Source organism: Chlorella variabilis (assembly GCF_000147415.1).
Source record: "Chlorella variabilis unplaced genomic scaffold CHLNCscaffold_2, whole genome shotgun sequence".
NCBI classification, from domain to species: Eukaryota; Viridiplantae; Chlorophyta; class Trebouxiophyceae; order Chlorellales; family Chlorellaceae; genus Chlorella; species Chlorella variabilis.
The window spans coordinates 215,679-220,336 of NW_005435086.1; the positions used below are offsets into that span (position 1 = coordinate 215,679).

Sequence of the window (4,658 nt, forward strand, 5' to 3'; positions counted from 1 at the left end):
GTGGGCAGGTGGTGGCGGGGGTGGGGAGGAGAGCTGGCGGGCGAGGCGGCGGGAGCCGGTGGGCGGGATGCAGTGGCAGAAGCAGCGCAGCAAGGGTAGGGCCAGTGGGCCTGTCCGTGCCAAGGGCAGGGCCCAAGCAGACAGCCCCGAAGTGTGGCAGCGGCGGCCCGCGGCCTTACCGCCGGGGTCGGCGTAAGGGTTGGCGGGGCGCGGCGGCTGCAGAGGGGCGGTATACGCCGGCATGGGCGGCGGCGCGGCGTGCGCCGCGGCCGCGCCGCGCCCCCGCTTCTTGCCGCCGCCGCCCTTCTTGCCGCCGCCGCTGCCGCCGCCGCCCATGCGCTGCTGCAGCTGGGCCTGCTGCATCGCCAGCATCTGGGCCGGCATGACGGGGCGCAGCTGCCCCGCAAGCAGCTGCTGCTGCATCAGGCGCTGAGCCACGAGCTGCTGCGCCGCCAGCTGCATGCCGGGGTTGCCCAGCACATGCACGGGGATGCCGCTGCGGCAGCACAGCGGCGCGGGGAGGGCAGGCGGGAGTGGCCGGCTGGGTGCCGGCAGGGGTTGCGGCGGCACGGACGCATTGCCTGCAGACTGCTGTCCAAAATCAAAACTAAAAACATGCCATCCATGCTGCTGGTGCTGGCGCTGCTGATGCTGCTGGCCTGCACCCACCTGAGCTCGCTGAGGGTGTTGATGTTTTGGATGAGCTGGAACGGCATGCCCAGCGGCAGGCCCGCCTGCCCCGCCGCCGCCGGCCGGGCCTGCTGCATGTTGCTGGCAACAGCCTGCAGCGGGCAAGCGGATTCAACAATGGATGGAGTGCGTCGGTGGAGTGGCTACGGGGGTGCCACGGGGTCGCTGGGGCAACGCCTGGCGGAGCCGGGTGCAGGCAGCGGCGGCAGACGCGGAGGCACCTGCCCAGGGCAGCGCTCGTGGTGCTGCGGCGGCGATGCGGCAGCAGCTAGTCGGGGCCAGGGGTGCTCACCGCGGCTGCTGGACGCGGCTATAAGCGAAGCTCCCTGCAGCTCGGTGATCGCCCCCTGCAGCCTGAGACGGGTGTGCAAACCCCGCTGCCGCCCCGAGCTCACAGAGCGAGCGTGCCACAGGCGCGCGTTCGAAGCCCACAAGGCAGTTGCCAGCGCAGGCCAGTTTTGGCTGTATCGCAGAGATGACTGGAGCGCGGCAGCCCGGATAGGCGCCAACGGTGCACCGCCTGCTGAGGGCCACCGCCCTGGCCCCCATTGCAGTACCGAAAATGTACTTCGGGCGCCCTAGCAAGGTTTTGCGATAGCAAACCCAACGACTGCGCAGTGTGCAAACTCCCGCTTAATCTTCCAAGCCGATAACGCATCAGCAGTGCCGCACACGCTCTGTTCAGGAGGCATCAACCAAACTTGGCCCTTGGACCTTTGCAGAACGGCGCTAGCGAATTCCAGAAGCGCATATCGGTTTACCCCGTCGCCTGGCTGGTCGCACCGACAGCAGGCGGCCGCCATGAGCCCGCGCCTCGCCGCTACTGCGGCCTACTCACCGCCGGCTGTGCGCTCCTCCCTGGCACCCATACCAGCGCGCCGGCCTGCCGCTGCACCCAGGCTGCGCTGTGTGGCTGCAGCGACAGGGGCACCAGCGGGAAAGGAGGAGCGCCGAGTCGCTGACCCAGCCTCCACGCCGCACCAGAGCACCGCCACCGTACCCGACATGCCAAGCACCGTGGCCCCCAGCGGCGGCAGCAAGACACAACCGGCGGATGATCAGTTCAACTGGCAGCAGCAGTGGTACCCGCTGGCCCCTGTATCCTACCTGGACCGAGCCAAGCCCACTCCCTACACAGTGCTGGGAAGGCGCCTGGTTGTGTGGTGAGCGGAGCAGACTGCCTGAGGCCGGCCTGCAGACAAACGGAAGCGCTGGCTGGCTGGTGACTGGCTGTGCTGGCTGACAGTGGATCCGCCTGGCCGCAGCGTCCAAGCCTCCTACTTCGGTGTGCGCCACCCTCTCTGAGCCCAGCTCGTGGCCCCGCCCTTCCGCCGCAGGTACCATGCCCCCAGCCAGCAGTGGCGTGCTCTGGAGGATCGGTGGCCCCACCGGCTGGCGCCGTTGTCCGAAGGGCGCATCGAGCCCGCCAGCGGCAACCTGCAGTGCAGCTACCACGGCTGGCAGTTTGGCGGCGACGGCCGCTGCGCCAGCATCCCGCAGGCCGACTCGCCGCAGCAGGAGGCGACGGCCTGCGGCAGCCAGCGCAGCTGTGTGGCCGCCTTTCCTGTCAGGCAGGAGCAGGTGGGAGACTTGGAGGCCGCGGCCTGCCATGGCAGGTGGAAGGGAAGCAGGCACAGCCTTGCCCTGCACCCCAGCCAATCTTCCAAACCCTGTCCTGCCCCGCTGGCCGCAGGGGATGCTGTGGGTGTGGATGGAGGCCGGCCCCGGCGCCGCCGCCGCCAGCCAGCTGCGCCCGTTACCGCTGCCAGCCGAGCTGCTGTCGAGCGGCGGCGACGGCGCCACGCCCGCCGGCTCCCTGCTGGGTGGCTGGTGAGCTCCCTTTCATGAGGGGGGTGTTCCCAGGGCCGTAGAACACACGCACCGGCATGCCGTGGAAACTGTTTGCGCAAGTGTGCGCCTGCTGGATCTCCATGCTGCTGTCTTCGTACCGCCTTGGTACTGCAGGTACCAGCGCGAGCTGCCCCTGTCCGCCGAGTATTTGCTGGAGAATCTGCTGGACCCATCGCACATCCACTTTGCGCACTCGGGCGTCATCGGCAGCCCCAGCAGGTGCGCAGCATGCACAGCTTGCACAGCAGGGCGTCGTGCCTGACTGCGCTGGGATGATTCCCCCGGGCCTAGGCTCAGCATTGAACACAACAAGGCCTGTTCTTGCTGGCGTTGTTCAGTGCTGAGTTGTTGCATGCTTGCTTGTTGCGTGGATGTCGCAGGGCGGGCAGCATCCCCCTGCACTTGGCGGGGCCGCTCACCTCCCAGGGAGGCTTCCAGCTGCACATGGATCGGCAGTGGCAGGGCAGGGCGGGGCGGCAGGGAGGGCGGGGCCAGCAGCAAGCACGGGAGATCCCCGGGCTGGTCGATTTGGGAGAGGCCGCCCCGGCCGGCGGCAGCGGCAGCGTGCCGGCGGTCACCCGCTTTGTGCCTCCCGGCCTGGTGTGGTGAGTGCGGGCAGCCTAGCGGCTGGTCGGCAACGGCTGGCTGGCTGCGCATGGCTGGCTGTTGTCGCATGGGTGGGTGTCAGCCTGCATGCCTGTGCACCATGCCGTGCCAGCTGGCCCCGCCGGCCTCTCCGCACTCCTAGCACCACACCAGCACCCGCAAGCCTCCCTGCCTGCAGGCTGGAGTTCCCAGCAGGCGGCACCCGCTTCTCCATGCTCTTCTATGCTGTCCCAGTCAGGCGAGGCGCCGCGCCGGCCAGCCCGCCGCTTCCCAGCCACACGGCCCATCCTGCCGCAAGCCGCCTGAGCCTGCTGCTCTGACCTGCTGCGGCCTGTGCCCTCCTCCTCTACACCCGTTGCAGCCCCGGCACCAGCCGCGTCTTTACAGCCTACTCCGCCACCGGCCTGCCGCCCGTTCTGCAGTCGGCGCTGCGCTCGGGTGCGTGCGGTGCGGTGGTCATCACCCGAGGCGCCAGCCCCTGCTGCGCTGCTTGCACTTGGGTCCATCCCTGAGATCCCACGCACCCCATGGCCCCGCCTCCCCACCTCTCACCATCGCTCGTGGTACTGCCAGGCATCCCACGTAGCTCACCCCGATTCGGCCACGCACGTGCCCCTGCTCTGCGCCGCAGACGCGCTGGCCCCGCTGCTGCATGCTTTCCAGTTCCTGGCCGACCTGGGGGCCCACCAGGTGATCGACGGCGACGCAGTTCACATCCACCAGCAGGAGCGCACGGTGCGGCAGGAGGGTCGCCGCTCCTACTTCATGCCCGCGGCGGCCGACCGGTGAGCGGAGGGAGCGGCGGCGGCTGAAGCGGGGCATGCCTGAAGCCTGCCGGGGCTGCGCCTGCTTGCACAGCAGCTCTCTGACGGGGCTCGTCTCGTCGCTGTGTTGCAGGGGCGTGATGCTGCTGCACCGCTGGCTGGACGAGTATGCGGGTGGCGGGCCACAGTACTTTCCAGGACCGGGGGCCGCCAGTAGTGGAATGGTGAGCTGGCGCCGCCTGCCCTACCCGCCGTGCATCCCTGCCGCTCTGTGGCACTGCCGCTCATAGGCTTCGTGCCAGGTAAACCTGCCCCACCAGGCCTCAGCAAGGACTGCTACCATGCGTGCAGGGGGCTGCTGCCAGCAAGCCGCTGAGCCGACAGGAGGTTCTGGACCGCTACGAGCAGCATACCAAGCACTGCCCCTCGTGCCGCCAGGTATTGGCCCCGCTCGAGTAGAGCCGCTGCCGCTGCTGCCCGCCCGCCGCCTCGGAGCAGGCTGGCTAGGTCCCCCGGTGCTAAGACCCCTCATCTTTCCGCCCTCTGGTGCCCTGCAGGCGCTGTCTTCCGTGCGTTCCTTGCGGCAGGCGCTGCAGCTGGGGTCAGCCTCCTCTTTTGCCGCCGCCTTTGTCACGGCTGTCGCGCAGGCGCTGGCGCCGGGGCCGCGCCTGGTGCTGGCGCCGCCCGGCGCCCGCCTCAGCCTGCCTCTGGTGCTGGGCGTGGCTGGGCTGCTGGCGGGCGGGGCGC

The 4,658-nt window shown here is 69.7% G+C and overlaps 2 protein-coding genes across 2 annotated transcripts in view; one reads left to right on the top strand and one right to left on the bottom strand.

Moving 5' to 3' along the window:
- Positions 1-767, bottom strand: part of CHLNCDRAFT_49784 (hypothetical protein) — a gene marked incomplete at both ends in the record, with an annotated part of 7,124 nt that extends 6,357 nt beyond the window's left edge. Inside the window, 2 exons of the mRNA XM_005851312.1 lie at positions 143-496; positions 670-767. Of these exons, the coding sequence (XP_005851374.1) occupies positions 143-496; positions 670-767 (452 nt within the window). The remainder of the gene's footprint in view (positions 1-142; positions 497-669) is intronic.
- A 928-nt stretch (positions 768-1,695) lies between these two features.
- CHLNCDRAFT_137587 (hypothetical protein) lies at positions 1,696-4,370 on the top strand (the record flags this gene model as incomplete). The annotated part of the gene is made up of 9 exons (XM_005851013.1): positions 1,696-1,853; positions 2,028-2,271; positions 2,384-2,520; positions 2,656-2,760; positions 2,922-3,146; positions 3,509-3,585; positions 3,779-3,932; positions 4,045-4,135; positions 4,263-4,370. The coding sequence occupies 9 exons, from the start codon at positions 1,696-1,698 to the stop codon at positions 4,368-4,370; spliced, it is 1,299 nt and encodes a 432-aa protein (XP_005851075.1).
- Positions 4,371-4,658: the final 288 nt, after the last annotated feature.